At 39.9% G+C, this 23139-nt stretch overlaps 1 protein-coding gene across 2 annotated transcripts in view; it reads right to left on the reverse strand.

Annotated features, from left to right (window-relative positions):
• Positions 1-23139, reverse strand: part of LOC107590035 (transcription factor SOX-5-like) — a 217930-nt gene that overhangs the window by 34404 nt on the left and 160387 nt on the right. For both annotated transcript variants that reach the window (XM_016278638.1, XM_016278646.1), the window contains 2 exons: positions 3681-3767; positions 196-368 (listed from right to left, as the gene is read on the reverse strand). In XM_016278638.1, coding sequence (XP_016134124.1) covers positions 196-368; positions 3681-3767 — 260 coding nt within the window. The remainder of the gene's footprint in view (positions 1-195; positions 369-3680; positions 3768-23139) is intronic.

Here is a 23139-nt window from a genome sequence, read left to right on the forward strand (position 1 = left end):
ATATATATATATATATATATATATATATATATATATATCTCAACATTACATTAGCCTACCCTGCCCTCCAGATATTGTTATTGGCTTCAGCCATTGGAAAATCCACTAGTTAGGATCAGATGTGAAATAACTGATGAAATGTGCATAACTAAAGAAAGAGAAACGCATGGCAAAACACGATGAATAAGTGCTGACCTGGTCCTGTTGCTGTTTCGCTAACTCCATTTGCTGGCGCTGTTTTTCGATCTGCGAAGCGGCCAATTTCTTCTGCTCCTCATGGGCGGCCAGTAGCTGCTCTCTGAGACTGCTGAGCTGCGTAATCATCCCCATCAGCTGGCGCTCTTTCTCCGCCAGGCTGTCCGGGGTGCCTGCAGGGGTTAAAGGGCACAGGCCAAGGGTCAAAGAACCAGTCGAGGAAGCCTTGTACCCAGATGTGCTCCTCCTGAGATGTGCTATCTCCCTGGTGTTTACCTTGCCGTCGCTACACACTTAGCATGAGCTGACCTCCGACCTGGGCTAAAGCTGAGAACGCTCTGACATACGAGCAACCCCAGAGCAGACGGCAGGAGGGGAAGACTAAATCACTCGACAGGATGTCGTTGCACTGCGGTATTACCCCAGACTACCACCAATCAAACAATGTGTGTGCTTCTGTGTGTGCTAAACCCCTAAAGCGTTCAAATGTCCAAATGAGCACATGTCTGTTAACGAGTTCATGTGTGTGCAATTGTGCGTCTGAGGTCATATATCTGTGTTAAAACATACACACACAGACACACGTCAGCGCAGCCCCACAATCCCCCATTGTTCTCGGTCTCTACCTTCTGAGGGGCCACATTCCTCACCAGGGAAAAACAGATGATGAAGAAAGCTAGAGAAAGAAGGGAGTCATAGCAGCTGACCTGAACCTTTGCCCTGGCAGGAAGGTGAGAGTAGGCTCCATTTGTAACCCCTTCACAAACACACACACACAGACTCAACAATGCACAATAAAGGCAACTGTCACAGGCGGCCAGTTGAAAAAATAAACCTGCAGCTCCCCTTAACAGTTCACAGACTGAGCTTTCACAAGAGGTTGTGTATCTCAGCCGGCCCGGGACAAGGGAGGGCTGTGTGTGAAAAGTGACGAGTCTTCCAGAGAAAAGAGGCATCAAAGCGATCTTTCTTTCCCACTTTCTTTCCAAGACCCTATTGCTCATACAGGGGATGGGTTAGAATGGTTAGATATTTTTCTATATTTAAATTGAAGTATTTTAAATATTCAAATGTTAAATATTTATTTAAATATTATAAACTTAATTTATATTTAATATCAATTATGCAACTAATAATGCATTGTTTGAGACTGTTTTCCAACAAAAATGTGTAGATGAATTCACAGCTTTCATGGAGATAAAGTATAACTTTCAGCTATTATTGCAAATAAAAACCTAATAAATATATGTATGTATCTTTGTAAATAAACCGTAACATTAAACAAATATTTAAAAAAAATTTCAGACACATTTGAAATATGTTAAAAATAAAATAATTAATTTCTTGTTTCCCATCTGGGCCAGCAGAAAAAAAACTTATTGTTGTCATACCTGGTTAGAACACATATAGAAAAATGTCAAATTGTTTAAAAATGTGTCTTGAGACCCCTGCACTCTGTCCAGCTGTTTTTGACGAAAAAAAAAAAAAAAAACTCCAGTGAATGCATCTGATCATTGCTGGTGGACATACCCCTAAACCACCATTATTACATAGGGTTTACCAACTAGTCATTCAGACTACCTACCAACTAGTTTATTCTAGAAGCATTTGTAGCTTTGCACGTCCCTAGCGCAGTCAATTAGATTCGCTCATTAAAATGTGAATAGACCTCTGACACAATATACTCTAGATGCCCTAAGTCTAGAGTTGACAGAAGGTGTTCATACACACACATAAGAAAACACGCCAGCCTCATCAATCACAACCGAAGGCTTTTTACCTCGCCTACTGAAAGTTCAGCTTTGGATCAATAAGTGGTTTCCTCTCTCTCTAAACATCCTAAGGCTGCCTTTACTGCCTTGCCTCATGTCACAAGCCACAGTAATTAACCAATTTGTAACAATGTAATACCTGTCAAGCAGCTCTCACTGCTAATTAATGACTGGGCTTAAAAGATAAATCCCTAAAGCAGCACAGTGCTGTGTTACATGAGGGAGAGAAGGAGAGAAAGAGCTTAGCCTGAGGCTCTTATTGTCCATTACCACTTTTCTTTCCATCTCTTTCTTCTCTCATTCTGTCTCTTTTGCTCTGTAATCATCTCCTATGTGGTTAACACAGGCTGTTCTTTACTGTACAATATATTTAGTCGACTTCATAAAGTACAATGCATCTGTTCTATTAAATGCATAGATCTGGTTCTGAACTCTGGTCAATACTGTACTTCAGTTGTGCAAAAATACACTATATATTTCTGTATCACCATGCCAACATGCAGCACCCATCCACCAATGAAGGTTCCATACTGTCATCTATGGTGTATCATGGAACATTTGTACTGGACAAAAGTTTCTTTATAGTGGAAAAACAAAATTAAAATGTTCTTCACATTAAGAAAAAATCATGGTTCTTTTAAGAACCATCTACTAAAAGGTTTTTTGGGGAACCCAAAATGGTTCTTCTATGGTATCACTGTGAAAAGCCCCTTTTAAATATAGAGATTAACTATCAACCTTGGTTTAATTTCAGGGAAAATACCTGCTAGTGGCAAAATGGCTTGTAATGAATTTGCTAGGAGCAATTTAAGCAGTTTTGCAAACTTCCACCATTTCGACAAAACACCCTCTCGCCAAAAACCCATTCCCAAAGACGTCTCAGGTGAACATACAAAATTATTCAATGTTTCTAATTGGTTCATTGGTTTAAAATGTCAATCATCCCTCTGACTTTGTGTATCAGTAAATTTTATGTGTAATATAAAAATTACAAATCTAATTTAAAACGACCTACTAGTTTGTATATATCTGTGTCCATTTCTGATCTTAAAGGGTATTCACACACAGAGAGGGGACAGTCGTGAGGGCCCTATCCAACAGCTAGTCAACGGTGGTCGTGGCGGGGATGCTCTCTTACTGAAATGTCAACACAGTAGGGTTACCGCACCGACGGCTTAATCAATGGCGCTCCCTTTTCTGCTCCAGGAGCGAGAACAAGCTTCGTTTGATTAAATATTTCTGAGCCGCTTAATGAAATACATTTACTCCCGAGTTAGCCTCGCGAACACGCCACTAGCGTGTGGAAGGTGTATGGAGGCTTGTTAAAGTGACAGTGGAGTGTGTTCTCGCTATGGCTGAGTGACCTAACAGGATGTATCATTAACCGTGCTAACATGAGCGAGGCTGTTGCTTAGCAAGTCATCCCGGCAGATCATTAACTGGGGCGGCGAAGAGGCTAGCGCTAGGTGGATTAGCATACCTGAGCTCTCGGAACGCTTGAAGATGTCTAAGGTGACATTTGATACGTACAATTATAGCTGTGATTATTGGAATCTAGAACCGCAAAACCAGCTCTTGTGACTCAACTGCCAATGGAAACAGCGAATACTTTGGTTTTGTATCACTAAAAAAGAGACAACAGATATATCAACCGTTAAACACAACATGCATACATTCTGAGGTCACATGAAGACACAAAGTCTTTCGTTTTACCTTTGATCTCTCCAAAGTTGCCAGAACCCATGGCCAATATCTTGTCCTTCCAGTCCTTAGACAACAGCCTCTCAATACTGGGGGCCTCTGGAGGGGAGACAGAGAGAGAGAGAGAGAGAAAGAGAGAGAATTACCACAGGCAGAATTATCACAATATAGCTCATTTAAAGTCCATTTGCTGTAATAAAGGCCCGTCTCTCTAATGGCACCAACAGTAGGGCAGGAGGAAGAGAGGATGGAGAGAGAAAGACAGAGAGAGAGAGAGAGAGAGTTGATCGGCTTCCTCACCTGCTGTTAGCCAATCATTAGCCCTATGCTCCAGCTAACACAAAGAGGCTCTTAATGCACCGGGTACAATGGACACATTATCGAGGCTGTGCGTTTTGTTTTTCTAATACACCCCGCGGACCCGCTAACCCCTCCACCCCACACGCTAATTACTAACCTGCCAAGGACGGACGTCTCAAACGAGAGAGAGAGGAAAATTAAAACAACTCTCAACACCCCCCTCTGTATTCCTCTCTAACACACACACACACGTACCAGCATCACCATCACAACAATTAACTGCGATATGAAACAAAATGAGTGAAAGAGGGAGACACAAAGAGTGAAAGAGAAACACAAGGTGTGTATTTGTGGTAAATGACAGCGGCCAGTATTTTAGCAGGTTGAGTAATGACACACACACAACTTTAAATTCAGTTGTGATTTCCTTTTCCTTTGTTTAATTCTTATACTTTTTGTCATTCTACATCCTGTTGCTCAAATAGTAAAGAATTAAACTTGCAATGGCAAGGTCATGGGTTCAATTCCATATTATTTTAGGTGATAAATCATGTTTGAAAAACATCTTTAAAAATCATTAAACCCTTTGGAATATTAAAATTGACATCGAAAAAAATGCAAACATACATACAAGGTAACTTTACATTCAATTACAATTTTATTTTACAAATTTGTATTTATTTATTTTTGTTATTCTTCATCCTGTAGCTTAAAAAGCAAAGCATGACACTTGCAACAGCAATGCCATGGGTTCAGTTCTATATATCTTTATATGACAAAATGTATGCTGAAAACATCTTTCTCTCATTTAACTTATGTATTCAGGCTCATTTAAATCTTAATCACCAAACGCTTCCGAATATGAAAATTCACATTTTCAAAAGCATAAGCAAAAACTTTAAATACACATATGCATGAACTCTACATTCAGTTATGACTTCCTTTTACTTTTCCATTTCCCGTCTTCATTCTTTTTTTAAATTCATCCTGTACCTCAAATAGTAAAGCATGATGCTTGCAATTTAAAGGTCAAAGGTTTGATGCCATATGAATTTATGTGATAAATCGTGTCTTTAAAAACATCTAATTTAAATCTTAATCACTAAAGCCTTCAGAATATGAATATGCACAACTTCAAAAGCAAACACACACACACACACACTTAAACACTTCTCCACCAAAGTAAAAACACCAGGTGGCACCATTACCAATTCAGCTGGAGTTAAAACACTGAGCACTAACCTGTGTCTTTGCGACTGATAGACTGTACAGGCCCCAGGTGGGCGGCACACACTTGCACTCAAAGACTTGCCAAATAGAAGAAGACTTGCCAAATATTTAATGTTTGATTAGTGGTCAAACTTCCTCAGTGGTATGTCTGCAATTTAAAGTTTATCACATTCTTGTCTCTTGAGTATTTCTGAATATCCTCTGTGTTCCTGGTCTCGCCTTTGGACTTCAAAGTTTGACAGTTTCAGGCCTGTAAAAGACACAGCCTTTGGTTTATGGACACACTCCCTCACCGTTCAGCCAATCACCTTCACTGCTGCTGTTTCTACTGACAGCTGTCTCACTGTCACCCCAACAGGTGTTATTAGCCCTCGGCTTTCTCTCTCTCTTTCCTCTATTCTGGCATCTGTGCGTAACAATGACAGAGGCTTTTAAGCCCGAGAGCTTTGACAAGCGAAAGGTTTCAACAAATGGCCACTCCGTCTATCCCCCCTGCCTGCTCTCTCTCTCTTTCGGTCTCAGTATGTCACTTTCTCCCTCTCTCTCACCACAGCACTGTAATAGTTATTATTTTTATTTATTAACATGGCCACTATTGTCCCTGCTGACAGCTCCTTCACTTTAACTATTAATAAAAATAGAAAGCCCTCTTTTTAAGTGACAGCCCGCAGCGGGGATCTGCACAATCGTTTACTGTAAAATGGACGGAGAAGGAAGCAGATATGCTGATGTATCTGTCTTTCATGGCAGCTCCCCTGTCTTGATCTTGTTCTTCATACTCTCTTATGGTTTGGGAAGAAAAGGACTGTTGCGGTGCCCTTTGATAGAAGCACCTCTCACTTCAGCCTGTGATGTTGCGTTTAGTTTTTTCAATATGAAATATGACGCTTCAACATATGCTGGAATTATAAAATGCTAGAATGGACTCTAACCTGCTACTTTATATCATGCAAGTATACTGATAATAAAGACTTGTATTTTAATGTAGTGTACTGAAAATCACAAATGAGATCTCTTTTAATATCTCAGTTGTTTCTTATAGATAGCAATGAAATGGAATGGATTGGATTGAGGCTTTGAATGAACTGAGAATTTCTCTCAAAATTGTACAAAATACTCCATTAATCTCACATAGGGCTGGGCGATAATTCAATAACGATAATTATCGTGATATAATTTTCCTCGATAAAACGATATGAAGAGTTCGATAAATGTTCAATATAATGGTTATGCACCAAAAGCAGAACGAAACCGCGCGACTCATTTTAATCGTGCCACACGGACCGTTTATCCGCTCGGATCACCGTTCAAACTCACTAGAGCAGATGCGTTTACTCGGTCACACAAGCATTAAGCCACGCTGTGAGATCTAGTGTTGAAGCGCTTGAATTCAGCGATGAACACAAATGACTCGGTGAGTTAAACTAGTTTAAAGCCAAGCAGGAGAAACACTGTGTGCAACGAGACAGTCAGAAGGCTTTTCAATCTACAAATCGACATAATTTACCATGGATTTACTGTAGTAACACTCACTGCACCATGGTATTGTGGCAGAAATTTTGGATATAATAATAATAATATGTTTTATTTATATAGCGCCTTTATAAATAACATAGTATACAACATATAAACAGCCAAACAGCAGACAGAGGTGAAATAATATGCAATATACAAGATAAGTTACAAAAGCATAGAACAAAAAATTAAGGCAAGCAATTAATTAAGAAACATTGTGAATAGGTGAGTTTTGAGAGCAGCTTTAAAGGTCTGGAGTGAAGAGATAACACGGAGATCTTGTGGTAGTTTATTCCAGAGCTTGGCAGCGGAAATGCAGAAAGCCCTACCACCCACACTAGATAGCCAGAATTTGGGTACTGCAAGCTAATTTTCAGAGCTCGATCTCAAAGTGCAGGCAGGGACATAGGGGAGAATTAATTCAGAAAGGTAAGAAGGTGCTAACCCATGATGGGCCTTAAAAACTAAAACAAGAATCTTAATATCTTGAATACGATAGGTGACAGGGAGCCAATGTGATTGCTGTAAAACTGGAGTGATGTGGGCATATTTTTTGGTAAATATAAGAACACAAGCAGCTGAATTTGGGATAAGCTGCAAGCGATTAAGGACTTTGTTGGGTAGGCCATAAAACAAGGAGTTACAGTAATCCAGACGCGACGTAATAAACGCATGAACAACAGTTTCAGCATCTTTGAATTTTAAAGATGGTAGTAGGCGGACAATATTATGAAGGTGAAAAAATCTGGATTTGACAAGCTGATTGATGTATGATTCAAAAACGTAGACTAGAATCAAACATTATACCAAGATTGTGTATAGTGGAGGAGGGATGGACTATATATTCACACTGAATTTTATTAAAAGAATAATGGTATATAATTGTAGTATGTATTTGTGATTAAGCTATAGCATGTGTGCATTTATACTGAATGTTTTTAGACTACTGTTTTTCATACAAATAGGCTACCTAAAAACCATAGTTATATTTTTACTATGGTATTGCGGTGCTATATGTGTGGTTTTAACTGTTTATATCATGATTTAAATGTATGCTACTATTGGAGACCAATGCTTAATTAAAAAATAAATAAATAAATAACTTGGTCAGAATAAATTTAACCATATAAAACTGAGGTTGCTACAATTTTTCACAGATGTTACTGATTTTGATAATGAACAAAAATTTACCTCTGCATCCTAACTCAAGCTACTATCAAATGTGCATTTCTAAGAGACAAAAAGTGATATTATTATTATTATTAATATTATCAGGCAACCCAAACCTGTTTCTTGATTTGAAACAATATCACTCATTAGAACATGCAGAAACTAAGAAATACATTTTTCTATTTAGATATTTATTTTAAGGAAAATTAATGGTCTGGTTTCTACAACTTTCACTTTGGAGCAATAATTTGGCTTTAAATGTGAAATAAATAAAGATTTGACATTTATCGTGGTAATTATCGATATCGACTGATATGAAAAAAATTATCGTGGTAATTTTTTTGGCTATATCGCCCAGCCCTAATCTCACAAATGTCTCCTTTAAAGTTTCAGAAGTGTCACATTATGCTCAGAATATATTACATACTTAAATGAAACCCATCTGAAAACTGAATGAGCAAACTTCTAGCTATAAAATGTTCTATAAAGATAAAAGATAAACATATTAACTGCAGGTTTAAATCCAATATTTGCTATGCGAATAGGTTATCATCATTAAAAATATGTGCATTACAGAGAGAGAGAGAAAGAAAGAAGTGAGAGAGGGCAGAAACTTTGGGACTGCTTCCATTAGTATATTCCCAATACGGCAGCACAGCTTGTATGCATTAGTGTAAAGGGGTCTTGTTTGTGGCAGCTGGGTGGAACCCTGCGTATGCCCTTACGAGGTGGGGAGCACATTTTTGGTGGGACCAGTACTGCCTGAGGGATACAACGGGGAGAGAACAGTGTGACTCTTGGAAAACCACACAGCAAGGGTGTGTATGGGAGCAGGAGTGCCAAGATGTATTTCAATTAGACTTAACATGATTGAATGAGAATGTTTCCTTGTAATGCCTGAAATCTGAAATATTGTTCCTAAGCAGCTTTCACAAAAATAGTGAGCAAGATATAGGTGACAGCGGTTAGAAAAAATTCAAACAAAATATGAATAATACCATTAATAAAATATTTGTAATTTTAATAAGAAAGGAGTAATTCATATATTTTTTTAAATGGTTTTTTTTATAAAACAATGGTTTTTATTGTCCCTGGACCCAATTTTGGAAACCCCTGGACCAGTCAACCATCCTGATCCATCCCTAGTCATATGTCTCTGGTTGTGTCTAGAACAGGATGTTCGGCAGACAGATCTGACAAACAAGCGCGTCAGTCGCACACACTCATCTGTAAACTGAATATGAGATCACAAACTCACCAACTACCACACCAGCCATGCCAGCATGGGAGAGGAGAAGTTAATCTGACAATAATAGGTGAATGATGGGGCATTATTAAAGTTCATTGGCTCCAGCAGCTGGGCAGAGCCGTAGCTAGGCTGTTCGGCCACCTGGCCCAAAAGCGTGGAAGAACCGCTCAAGATGTCAAGATGCCATCACTGAGCACACTTTCATTCTTCACACACCACGGTCCAGCTTATGGCGGCCTGGGCTCCGTACTTCACAAACTATTTCATCACTCACTCACTGTTTCTCTATGCCTCGCAGTTGCGATGCTATTTTTTGCCCAAAACGCTCTGACTCAGCCCGGCCAACTCCATTTTTCCAATTATCTCATATTTGCAAAGCCAATGAGATGTTTTGTTCGGAAAAGAAAGAGGGGGCGGGAGGTTGGTTTTGGAGGAGTGGAGAAAAGTGGGGAGATGGAGGGGGAATGAGACAAGGATAGCCAGGCCCATGGTGGACAACAAAAGGGCCAGTGTCCCAGCGCCAGCTTCACGCGGGTGGGGAGGGCTCACAGGAAAGGCCCTGGCTCGGGCCTGGCCCAGCACGCAGCACCAGAACAGGCTCCACATTGACTGCTCTTGGCAGAAAGCAACACGCTGCAGCAGCTCCCAGTCACCACAGAGGTCAGAATTGAATAACCAATTATACAAGCACCCAGCTAGTTTATCTAAGGTTGAACAGAAAGGATCGTCACACACTTTGAGTTCAGCGCCGTATATATGTCCAACACGAAAGACGCACACACGGGAGTCCAGCTGCGCTTAGATCTTTCTGAGGAGTCAATACAAACACCCACAGATGGGTTTCAGTCACGAAACTAGTAATTAATTACTGCCTTTTTGGCTAAAACACTGTAATCAATTAATGCAGTGCAGATCAGAAGTCATTTAGGGCGTCATGCTTAAAAAAGAGTTCATGATATTTTAAATAGCGAATGGCAGAAGTTCGATTCAGAAACAAACATGCTCTGCAAACTCTGATCCTGAATTCCCCTGTCAAATGAAAAGATGATTATAATAATAGGTCAGAATTGAATAACCAATTATACAAGCACCCAGCTAGTTTATCTAAGGTTGAACAGAAAGGATCGTCACACACTTTGAGTTCAGCGCCGTATATATGTCCAACACGAAAGACGCACACACGGGAGTCCAGCTGCGCTTAGATCTTTCTGAGGAGTCAATACAAACACCCACAGATGGGTTTCAGTCACGAAACTAGTAATTAATTACTGCCTTTTTGGCTAAAACACTGTAATCAATTAATGCAGTGCAGATCAGAAGTCATTTAGGGCGTCATGCTTAAAAAAGAGTTCATGAGATTTTAAATAGCGAATGGCAGAAGTTCGATTCAGAAACAAACATGCTCTGCAAACTCTGATCCTGAATTCCCCTGTCAAATGAAAAGATGATTATAATAACCCTTGATGATCAATTTATTTACGGCTGTTATTTGCCCAGAGACCGTGTTGAAAATTCTTTCTAAAGAACGTTCAAACATCGGCGGTCGCTCGTCTTTTCTCCTGGCGCGGCAGACACTGCGAGACTGTGAGTTTAGAAATGCACTGAGCAAGAAAAAAAAACATCGGACCAAATCTCTCATCAAAAGCCGCTATTCAAGCTAAAAGTCCCAATTATGTGTGCTGATGGAGGAAAAGGCAACGCTTAGCAACACTCTGTACAAGCATTCACACACACACACACACACACACACACACACACACACACACACACACACACACACACACACACACACACACAGAGAATGTCTTCTTTCTTCTTTTCGCTCAAAAAACGTTCCTGTCTCAGAGAGGTGACACAAGCAGAAAGAAAAAAAGAGAAACATGGAGGAACAGAGCACGATGGAGTGAGATAAGGTGAGATTTTGTGCAAAGTCGTAACGTGTAAACCGTGTGGAGTCAGCGGAAAGAGCAAAGCTGAAGCTAAAGGTCAGGATGTTAAACACCCTTTACATTCAAAGCAGTCACCAGGGCAACAGGGACAATGTTCTAATACAAAATATAAAAAGAAAAACACCTTGGCTGGAAAAACACCGTTTGTTCTCCATCTGTACTGTGTGTTTTTTTGGGGGGTTTTTTGGACAGTAAAAAGAGACATTTTGACATCATGGGTAAACAGAGTTTGCAGAGAAGATATAGTTAGTCCTCGTTTGAATTGGTCACAGTCAAAACTTCAGACCTTATTAAATTGCTGTAAATTGTTTGCAAAACCATTTGTACAGTACATAAACTGATGTACTGAATGAGCATAAAAATTGTTTTATGAACAATTTACAGAAATTTTTCATTGAACGTTTTATTGAATTTGATAGAATGTTTGTGAAATGCCTGTGTGTGAACTCCATTTACAGTATGTTCCGCAGTGTGATACAAACGAAGTCCCACGAGTGCTGCAAAATGTGTTCTTCAGCTCTAGTCCTCACTTAAATGACGATAAATCAATTTTCCATAAATTAATAGAACATAATTCCCAACTAAAGTTGCAGGGTGAGATTTACAAATTGAAAAAGTCGTTTATCTCTGACGGAATTGTGCCCTTCACATATCTGCAATCCTTCTCTGACAGATGGTGTTGTGGGTGCTTATGTCCAATTTGATTTGAACCAAAACTCCCGCCAAATTTATTCTGGCACCTCTCGCGCGGTGCCAAATTTACACTGCCAGATTGAAATAACTGCGTGGAGGGCATGACATTGTGAAGAAGAATGTGAGCAAAACCATCACGACGTGTGAGAAAGTCTGAGAAAATTAAGACGTTCTCTGAGGACGTCCAAGACTTCAAATCTGGCTGCCGTACATCTGAGTATCAGCCACGCTACTGATACGCGCACACACACAAGCATGCACAGATATATGCCATTGTACATACATGTAGAAATTAATTAACATGCACACATACAGTGATAAAATAAGCCTTTTTATATTCCATATGTGGCGAGCCTGGCTGTTGTTTGCATTTAAATATCAGGCTAAGTGAATTAGTCTGAACAAGATAACATCTCAAAACGAAAGAAAAGAAAAAGAATTACATATGATGTTTGCAGACACTTTGGTCTGAAATATGGTATGCAACTGTGGAATTATACTTTAAATGTATGCTAATTTAAGCAGGTAGTCACTCAAAATTAATCCCCCCCCCTCACTTTCAATGTACGGGAAAAATATATTGTGTTCAACTGAAGAAAGACAAAGTAATACACAATTGAAATAACATGAAGGTGTTATTCCATTATTAGTAGATCATCTGCTAAATTTCTTGTGCTGCGGTGCCAGAAGAAAGGGTTAAGCTGGGCTCAGGGCTCCCCTCTCCTCCAAGCACACACATTTCTCTTGTCAAAGGCATCCTGTTAAAGTAGGCCAGGGAATATTTGTGCGTCCTCCGTGTGCTCTATAATGGAAAATGACACTTTCAATCTGTCTCGTGGCAATAACCCCTCTTCAGCGCGTCTCGCACGCAGCCCAGTCAGCAGAGAGCTGTCATAGCCCTGGGGCCCTGCCGCCACCCGCTTTCATTACATCACTTTAAAATGACAACAAAAGAATACAACGTGTTCGTCCGAGACTCTGATGCATTAACTGCAGGACAGCAGGGAAAAAAAAAAAGCTTTGGACTGAGGCAACAGACACACATATGGTTGCAAACACTTGCTCTTGCAAAGTCGACATCACACGGACTGAAACGTATTGACACGCACGGTTGAAAATAAATAAGTAAAAAAATAAATATATAAAATTTGTCAAAGCGCATGGCAGAGGCCGCGGTGTCTGTTAAAATCACAATTGCTGTATGTCACATTGAAGTGTACTGCGGCTTTCAGAAAGCAGCTGTCACAGGCCTGTCATACACACAGGCAGACTATGCTGACATGATAATGCTGCTTTGAATTTTGGAGGCAAATAAACACACACACACACACAAGGCAGACCCACTCAGAAGTCTCCATTTTAACCTCTTGTCATAACAAACTGCCCCTGGCAGATGAAAACAGTTATTACCCATATTACAATTCACTTCCTCTGTCTTCACATTGTTTTTCCATTTCTGAATTTGTGAAGTATTCACAGACAGCCTTTATTTCTGACGAGGCACGGACACATACTTATCAATAAGCAAAACGGCTTGGAAAAATTAATCCGACTTGTGCAAACAGGAAGTAGGGAATCTAAAGGCATGCTTTCCCCTAACAAACTCCGGATTTACACTGGATTTAATCATTGCTGTTGTCTCTGTGTGCCTGGGGCGGTTAAAATGCTCTCGCTGTAAGAATGGCCAGCATTGTGTGGGCTCCACTGCTCCCAGATACTGGTAGCCATGTGAGAGCCATTAGGTGATTGTTAACAGCTCCTAAGAAGCTGCCCATGCCCAGCCAAAGCCAGTCAGACCCCGGCACATCCCTCGACTCGACTCAACTCCTTTCTCATCTGTAGGACAGGAAGAGGGGAGGTGGACAGGGTGGGGGATGGCGATAAATTCACATGCTTTCAAGTTAAAACTTTGATTGCTTGATAAGGTTGGTCATGGGAATAATGCCCCACTTATAAGCTATATTTCCATTGGTTAGTCACCAGCTGGGGTACGGGACAGCACAAAGCTGTCTGTTTCATATTAATTTGTTTATTTAAACACATACTGTGCCGGACTGTACAGTGCACTCGTAATAATGTTAACATATTAAATGCACTGGAACCACTTTAGAGGTCCTCAAATATAGTTACAAATATGCACACTATCCCATCTGTACGGTGGCTGAGAGGTGCAGAACAAATCACAATTGTGAAAATAGTTGTGCTGGTTAATATTTTGTGTAAACCATGATACTTTTTTCATTTTATTTAGTCATTTTTGATCAATTTAATGCATCATTGCGGACTAAAAGTATTTCAACTGTAATAGTTGTGCTTTTAATTATTTTCATTATTTCAAAAGCTAATGCTGCGTTAAAATGCGTTTCTGTTTAAACGCTACTGGGTACATTTCGGTTCTTCTAACAGATGTACGGTGGCCGAGAGGTGCTGAACAAATCACAATTCTGAAAACAAAATAACAAATTACAAACGCAAATGCAAGTCTACAAAACAAAATAATTCAGAAAGCACAACAACAATTCAGAAAACATTATAACAAGTCAGAAAACACAATGACAAATTCGAAAACAAAATAACAAGTCAGAAAACACAACGACAATTCAGACAAACCGGAAAAGGTAGGTATAGTTTGAGACAGTGCCATTGGTTTGGGATTACTCACCGCTGACTGGACGAGACATCTGTCAATCAACGTATACAGGGAAGAACCAGCCGAAGAACAGCAGAGTCGTGGTAGAAAGTTCGGAGATGGTATTAAAGTAGCTCAGTTTAAATGTTTTGTATGAATTGCCCTTACTATAGAATAAAAAATACGGGGTGTCTATTTACATTGAGTTAAAAGTGGCTGTAACACATCAGCTCCAGTGGTGCAGATGGATAAGCGCTTGCCCTTGGCTTTTTGACGCGATCAACCCGGGTTCGAGCCCACCTTTTTGCTGAACTTTTCAAATCTCGTATCACATCGTAAAGGCATTTATTTTCAATAAAAATTAAGGAAATAATCAAAAAGTTGAAAATAAAGTATCGGGTAGGGTTAGGGTATGTACTACAATACTGAAGTGCAGATAATTGCCACTATTTGCAACAAGTAGTATACTTGATAGTAGAAATCCTGCTATTTTAACATAGTGTAACTAGGTATTTGCACTTAGTGTAAATAGCATATTGCTAAAAATACTGCTATTTTCACTTAGTGTAAATAGAATCCATTGCTAATACGAGATTTGAAAAGGGAGGAAATTTTTTTTTGGCAAAAGGTGGGCTCGAACCCGGGTCGATCGCGTCAAAAAGCCAAGGGCAAGCACTTATCCATCTGCACCACAGGAGCTGATGTGTTACAGCCACTTTTAACTCAATGTAAATATACACCCCGTATTTTTTTATTCCATAGTAAGGGCAATACATAAAATACATTTAAACTGAGCTACTTTAATACCATCTCCGAACTTTCTACCACGACTCTGCTGTTCTTCGGCTGGTTCTTCCTGTATACGTTGATTGACAGATGTCTCGTCCAGTCAGCGGTGAGTAATCCCAAACCAATGGCACTGTCTCAAACTATACCTACCTTTTCCGGTTTGTCGTTGTGTTTTCTGACTTATTAATTTGTTTTCAGATTTGTCGTTGTTTTTTTTGACTTGTTATAATGTTTTTTTGAATTGTTATTTTGTTTTGTAGACTTGCATTTGCGTTTGTAATTTGTTATTTTGTTTTCAGAATTGTGATTTGTTCAGCACCTCTCGGCCACCGTACATCTGTTAGAAGAACCGAAATGTACCCAGTAGCGTTTAAACAGAAACGCATTTTAACGCAGCATTAGCTTTTGAAATAATGAAAATAATTAAAAGCACAACTATTACAGTTGAAATACTTTTAGTCAGCAATGATGCATTAAATTGATCAAAAATGACTAAATAAAATGAAAAAAGTATCATGGTTTACACAAAATATTAACCAGCACAACTATTTTCAACAATAATAATTATAATAAATGTGTCTTGAGCACCAAATCAGCATTTTAAAATGATTTTTGAAGGATAGTGTAACAATGAAGATTGAAGTAATGGCTGATGAAAATTCAGCTACATTTACATTTAAAAAATATATTAAGATGGAAAAATGTAAAAAAAAATAATAATAATAAAGTAGTAATAAAAATATAGTCAAAAAATTCACAATATTACTATTTTTACTGTTTTGATCAAATAAATGCTGCCTTAGTGAGCATTTAAAAAGAGACTTGGTGTTAGTGTATTTGTATTTAATTTGTATCCACAGTAATATATTTTTCTTATTCCCAACTAACCATTAGAAAGCAGATTGTGTATTCCTCAAACTGTTTGAGACCGTTTCTTTAGTTTGAGAGGAATATTACCAATTGCTAAATGTTCAGTATAATATAAGTTACAAAAGCAACAGTCATGGAAATGCTTGAGCATTACTGATGGGCCCTACTGTAATGCACAAAAAAGAACTATGGAGAGGTTTATCTGTGCAGAAACAACAGAGGAGTGGGGGCTAAATCCACGGCCTCCCTCTGTTCTCTTGCCGCTGTGTGCACACTGGGGTCCAAAGTCCCCAAAATGTCACAAGCCTGTAAGCAAATATACCAAACACATGACAAACTATACATTCCATTGTGCAAGAGCGCTTATTTGTGCTCTCTGTTCCATCTATCTCTTTCTCTCTCAAAGGTGAGAACAGCCTTACAAGGAGATTAGCACGTGGCCCGGCCCTCTGAAAGAGAATTCATCACTTAAAAACGCTGAAAACCTGACACACTTAGGTTGGAGCACTGGCCCTAAATGAAGCTAATGAATCCTACATTTCCTCACACACCTGAACTTTTTTTTTTTGGTGAAAAATGTATTCCCTCTCGACTTGTAATGCACGAAAAAGGGAAGGCAGGGCAAAGCTAAACAGTCCAAGTTTCAGAACACACCCTCGATCAACCATTTATCATGCACCAGTAATTAACCCACTGCGTTTTCTGTGCTCTTGGCATTAAAAACAAGTAAACAGATATTTAAATGTGTGAGAAATATTTGCCAGAATGTGTAACCTGTATCTAACGGAGAGGTATGTGAATCCGGATGAAAGAAAAGGAGGTTGAAAAAGATTCAAACGAACGACAGGAACAACACTCTCTGAAACACAGCACCTCTGAGAAAAAGGAGGGTGAGAAGAGGTGAAGATGGGATAGGAAGAGGGGCATTAGCATTCAGATGACAATAATTATATATATATATATTTACTTTTGTAAATTTGCATATATAAATTTAAATGTGTTCATGGGTGCAAATCAGCAATACTATGTGAAGTAATCAAGGTCATGTGATGTACAGATCACATGTAATAATGCACACTATAAGGGTTTATGGCTACATAATAACCTCATCAGGCTATATAACCTGTGTTACAAAGCTCAATGTGAACACTGCTTCCAAAGCATAAATCAGTTCTTTATATTATAAACAATGTTTTAACATTAAATTTCATTTTACTTTTAACTATGCTGATGTGCCGAGGTGTTTCCTTTGTGTGTATGCGTCTGGATATGTACATGCGTGTGCAGAACACTTTGTGGCCGTGACAATGGGCCAGGGAACAGACGGTGAGAGTGTGTGTATGTCATCGGCGACTGCCGTAGACTGGCGGAGTGTGTCAGATCCAGCCTAAAATGACTAGCAGCTGGGGGTGACAGTTGTTTTAACAGCTGAGCTGACAGGATTAATTCAAATGCACTGAAATCAAAAAGTGGAGAACACCTGTTCAGTCTTCTAGCGGTCCCCACGTCCAGGCAGGGGATCAGGCTCGGGCGTACAGCCAGGCTAGAGCTCGCTCTCCCAGAGAAGTGAGCTGGGTGCTCTGCCACCATGGGACAGGAGAAGGGGTGGAGGGAGGGATAAAAAAAAATCAAAAAATACAGTGGCGGAATAGGAAGGAGTCCAAAAGCAAAGCAAGGCAGAAAGAGAGACACACGTGAAGGGAAAGAGGGAGGATTGGGATCCGCCTTGCTTGTTTCTGAACATCTGGCTTAAATAAAGGGCCTATTTTCTGGCAGGCTGAAGGGTGCTGACCTAGGGCCGCTCAGCGGAGACAGATTGCTTCGTTTCAAAGTGCGCTGCCTGACCGCAGGTCTGCTGGGGTTAATTCTGAGCTTCCCCCTCGTGTTCAAAGACCCCCTACCGGAGCTTCATTCAGTCACTGGTGTCCACTACCGGCCTCAGTCCCATACGCTCAAAACCAGGAAGAGGAGGGCTGTATGAGGAATGCAGTATGTGATGGAGAGTCAATAATTGAGTGTATGTTGTGATAAATTCGACATGAAATGGAAATTCACTCATTTTCTAAATTCATATTTTTGGTATTTTTGTGAACAATTCATCTGTGCACTTCCATTTATTTATTTAATCAAAATGTCATAACTCAGTCTTATGGACAATCTATTTAATCTGCTTTAACCCCACTTGTTTCTTATGGCGCTTTTCCACTGCGTGGTACGGCACGGTACGGCTCGGTACGGTTCACTTTTGGGGGGTTTTCCACTGGGTACAGTACCTGGTACTTTTTTTAGTACCACCTCGGTTGGGGTTCCAAGCGTACCGTACCGTTACCAAAACGTGACGTGTAAACTCTGCTGATCACGGATTGGCCGGAGAAAAACGTCACTACCTGCGTCACTGAACTTGGGACACAAACACAAAAGAAGCGCTAGATTTAAATCAGCATAGCCAGCGAAGGATCGAACGCAACTGTTTTGAACGAGCGCACCTTTTTTTAACAACCAAAAAGTGGCTGTTCCCCCTGTTGAGGAAGTACAGACATTCCTCTCGTTGATAACAGAGGAGCGGATCCAGCGGGAGCTTGATGGGGCGACGCGGAATGAAAAAGGTTTTTTAGGAGTCGCAGCAGTAGAGGCGGCGCAACTATAACGACATGTGAATAATCCCGCCCATTCTAAAGCGATACTAAACTGCAGTGGAAACGAATTAGCAAGGTAAACTCAGGCAGAGCAATAGAATAGAATTTTACTTGAAAATGTTAGCCAAACTGTTAAACTTTATAACTAGCTACACTCTTAAAAATAAAGGTGTTTCACGATGCCATAGAAGAACCTTTTTGTCTAAATGGTTCCATAAAGAACCTTTAATATCTGAAGAACCTTTCTGTTTCACAAAAGGTTCTTTGTGGTGAAAAAAGGTTCTTCAGATTATAAAAAGGTAAGAAAGAGATGGTTCTTTAAAGAACCTTTGACTTAATGGTTCTTTGTGGAACCAAAAATGGTTCTTCTATGGCATTTCTGTGAAGAACCTTTTGAAGCACCTTTAAGAGTGCACCTTTAAGAGTGCACCTGGATATAACGCATGATATTTTTCTCAAACCACTTAAGCCTACACAATGTTGAAAAAGCTACTAACGCCTAACCTAAACCTTAGTATAACATTGGTAGCACATCTTGATTTATAGCTTTACTGTTTCCATTCATGATATTTCTGAAGTCTTCTAAATAATTGAGTTGACCAAAAGAAATCGGCATGTAAGTGTACACTTGCAGTGCATTAGCCAATAAAGTTTGCATACTTGTTTCTGGCATAAATTCAAATTTCAACTACAAAATGTCCATACAGACTGACTTCTGTGTGTTTACCTTTGCCGAAGACTTTTGTGCGAGTGTGTGCGTGCCGCACATGTTGCGTGTGGGTGAGCGAGTGTGTACGCGGCCCCTGACATTTGGCCTGTGCACATCCACTGTTTGTTCTAATCTACTCCAACCCAAGCAAATACACCTAAATCTGCTTTGTAATTTACTTTACATATCCCCTTTTAACCCTGCTGAGGCTCAAGCGAGTGCATGTATGTGTGTTAAAAAAAGGAGAGAATGGATTTAGATTTACAAGGGCGTGTAAGAAGAGATTTGCGAGTTGATGCTAGCCATGTGAAACGCCACATAAAAATAACCAAAACCACTGACCCGCAATTACCCACAATGCAACAGCACGCCAAAACCGAGTGGTTCAACCATATGCATATGCCTGCTATTGCCATATTTCCTCTTGCCTCGATTCCCTTTACAGGAATCACACACACGGTGTTTCAAAAAGTCACAGTGCGATTGAGGGGAAAAAAAGCGCTGTGATGGACTCTCACGCGTAGGAGATTCAGAAAGCGCTCTATCCACTAAAGCATGATCAAAGAGAGGGGAGAGTGATATTTTATAGAGCTTGCTCAGTTTTTAAAAGTTGTGATGAATATTCATGGGATATTGTATTCTATTATTTAGCATTAGCTTCAAAAATGCCAACACACAAAATAAAATTAGCATGTTAATAGATATGGGTGTGCTCTGCAAATTAGCATAAGAATCACGCAACTGCTCAACGTCGGAGAGCTTCATAGGTTTAACAACTAAACAAACGGTGAAGAACTCACTTTATTTGCTTCAACTGATTATTTTTTCAGAGGGCTGCCTCTCAGTTGCAATTGCGTGTGCGTTAGCATACACAGAAGTTCTTAGACGTCTCACGAAATCAGTCATCATCTACACGTCTCCATAAGTAATATACATATTATGCAATTCACAGGCACATCATTAAATCTAGCCAGGAAAACGGAGCTGCTAATATATGGATTCCTCATGTTCAGACCCTGCATTCAACCATCACGGCTCAGGAGCATTTCCAATTCATGCACGTCAATGACGGCTGTGTGCAACTGTCCAAGTCTTGAGCCACAATGGTGTGGCTATGGAACAGTCAGCTCTATAATGGCCCTGCTATGGAGCCACAGTCTAATTCATGAACCTCCGGCTTTTGTGCCTTTCTTAATGCCACACCAGGAGGTCAATAACAAAACTTTAGACACACAATCACAATCGCACACACATAAGTAATGCACAAAGACGTCCATCTCCAAGTCTCTAATCCGAAGCCCACACTTAAAGTAAAAGAGACCACAGCACTGTTATGCCAAAAGCTCTAAATGTGTGTGTCCTCAGACAGCTTTTCCCATCCAGTAAGCGGCATTCAGCTCTAATATCACCCATCCAGTGAGAAGGCTCATCCCAATTGATTGTCTTGTGCAAGGCAGCAGAAGAATACAAACTGAAAGGCAGACCCAAACAATTCAATACAACTGACTTGAATGTGCCTTTCATATTGCTGGAACAATGGCACGCTCACAATAGGGCCCCGTTAACTCTCATGTCTTCAGCTGTTTTGCCAACCTCAAAGGAAAGTACACTGACTTGGATTCAGCCGGAGACAAATAAACAGGCATGCAAGCGTCTACTCGGAAAAAAGGAGGCATCTTGTGCTTTTCCCAGTGAAGACTGACGGAGCTACTGAGAAAAATCTCTATAGCGTGATAATGGCTGAGAGTTAGAATAGCTGGTGTTTTGTTGCGCTAGATTCAATAAACGGAGTTAGAAGCGAAACTTCATTCTTTTTAAACAGAACTGTCCAGAGGAACTTTTTAGTGAGAGCTCAGGAGACTTATTAATATCAGCTTTGACTCAGATATTTCGCCTAAAAATCTTTAGCAGACAAAAAAATATGAGACAATCACTGAAATACAGTACAGTAAGAATACAGAAGTGTAAAGTAAATGTGAATAGCATTGTGAAAATAATTTGGTTTTGGCAGAATTTGATAATTTTTTGAGGCCATTATGAAATCTTACTTTGGCATTGTGGCAAATCTGAACATAGTTTCAGAGGACACTCAGTTGAGATATAATTTGTAATTATTCATTCTTATAGTTAGGTTTAAAGTCTGGCTGTCACAATTTTGCACTTTTCAGGCACTAATATTAAGAAAAACAGAGCAAAAGAAAGAAATGAGAGGAAAACAACTTTCTTTCATAGATTTATACTGATTTATTAGCTACTACATTTCTCCAGGTTACACCTCTGACAACAATTCATAACCTCTATGGATCCATATTTTCTTTCGTGAAGCGCTCCATTATCTCTTCTGTCCTCGGTCTCTAACTAAACCCTTGTTTTTCAGAGCGCGAGGGAAAGATAATGACAAACAACTCCAGTGAAAAGCTTCCTCCTAATGTTAATTTATACATCTAACTAATTACTACCAAATGCTGGAAATTGCATATGGAAGTTGTTCTCTCTCCCACGCTCTGCCTCTTCGCTCACAGACGGTCTCAGCGCTCGTAGCGTGCCCTCCTTGCACTCTGTGTGCCTGAATTTGTCTCTGTACAGCTGCATATAGAAGTCCTTTGGTAGTTTTTCTTATTCGATCTGTTCGTTCTTATTTGATACAGCATCCTATACAACTGCTGAAGAACCTAACTGTGTATAACTGTGTTTGTGTGAGTGTGTGCAAGCACATATGTGTGTTTGGGGTCAGTTATATTATGTGTGAGTGAGTGCAAGCACTCAGCAGCAGCAGTCGTATAGCAGATTAGCAGACCCCGGGGAGATCTAGACAGAGATCCACTGCTGAACTGCGTCAGAGCTCTTCTACCCCTTTCGTCTTCATGGAAGAGTGTATCCTCCCTTCTTATTCTCTCTCATTGAGGGGTATGGATGCATGAGCCCTCGGCTAACAATGACAGGGCCTAAGTGCTGTCTTATAAAATCCCCCAGTGCCTCCGAACACCCCCCTCACGCACGTCTTACAAAAGACGTACACTCTGTGTGACTGTGTGTGCGGTGCAGCTTTGCTCTGATCTTAAAACACCATTCGACGTGCCCTACAGTTCAGTGTCATGCTATAAAACAGTGCAGATGTGCAACTTACGGCCCACTGCGCATTAAAAGCCACCTCCAGTCTGACCCCAGACTGGCGGAGGCAGTGTGAGATAATAGAGGCATCCGGGCGGCAGCTGACCCCAGGACAGGCTTTGAAGCTGGAGCATCCCACAGAGAGAGAAGCAAGGAGAAGGACTCAATTAGTCAAGTCTAAATTGAACCATCAATCTCGGCTCACTCCATGGCCATCCGGTGCGAGGGGGCCAACACTCGTAAACAAGACCACGCTGTTACTTCAAGAGGGCTGCGCGGCATTTAACAGCATCTGAGGTGGAGAACTTTAAAGGCAGCTTTAGGGTAAAAAAGATGAGAGTAGGGTCCAAAATTAACATTTGTCACATATATGCAGAATATTCTATGCACTAAGCCACCAAAAAAAATGTAAAAAACGGAATTAATCATAATACTATCTATCTATCTAATACGAAATAGCTAAATTCTAAGTAAAATTAAATACAAACTATATATAATTAGCATGGTATATTAGATAATTATATACAGTAAAATAAGTATATAAAATATACACACATTTTTATATATATATATATATATATATATATATATATATATATATATATATATCTCTCTATATAT

The sequence above is a fragment of the Sinocyclocheilus grahami genome, unplaced genomic scaffold (genome assembly GCF_001515645.1).
Source record: "Sinocyclocheilus grahami isolate Dianchi unplaced genomic scaffold, SAMN03320097.WGS_v1.1 scaffold8.1, whole genome shotgun sequence".
NCBI classification, from domain to species: domain Eukaryota; kingdom Metazoa; phylum Chordata; class Actinopteri; order Cypriniformes; family Cyprinidae; genus Sinocyclocheilus; species Sinocyclocheilus grahami.